Source organism: Penaeus monodon, chromosome 31 (assembly GCF_015228065.2).
Source record: "Penaeus monodon isolate SGIC_2016 chromosome 31, NSTDA_Pmon_1, whole genome shotgun sequence".
Classification (NCBI taxonomy): Eukaryota; Metazoa; Arthropoda; class Malacostraca; order Decapoda; family Penaeidae; genus Penaeus; species Penaeus monodon.
In genome coordinates, this window is record NC_051416.1 from 36,944,765 (window position 1) to 36,945,001 (window position 237).

The 237-nt window shown below is 49.8% G+C and overlaps 1 protein-coding gene across 1 annotated transcript in view; it reads right to left on the minus strand.

Annotated features, from left to right (window-relative positions):
* Positions 1–35: 35 nt before the first annotated feature.
* The window catches only part of LOC119592867 (sialin-like), a gene marked incomplete at both ends in the record, with an annotated part of 4,232 nt that continues 4,030 nt past the window's right edge, over positions 36–237 (minus strand). Inside the window, 1 exon segment of the mRNA XM_037941761.1 lies at positions 36–168. Within this exon segment, the coding sequence (XP_037797689.1) occupies positions 36–168 (133 nt within the window).

The window sequence follows — 237 nt, forward strand, 5'->3', positions numbered from 1 at the left end:
CGGGCTTATATGAGTTGTATCTCGCGGATACTCACCAATAGCGCTAAATATTCTCCGCGAAGCACAGATGGACAGGAAGCCACGTTTGGTCAGCCAGTCCCCGAGAGAGCTCCATATGATGGCCCCCATGTACCGCAGTAGGAACGGGAGGGCCGACAGGAACCCATTCTGAAGGAGAACCGATTCCTTTAGAACATACTCCTTCCAAAGGGTACATATTGAAGAATGATATGCATA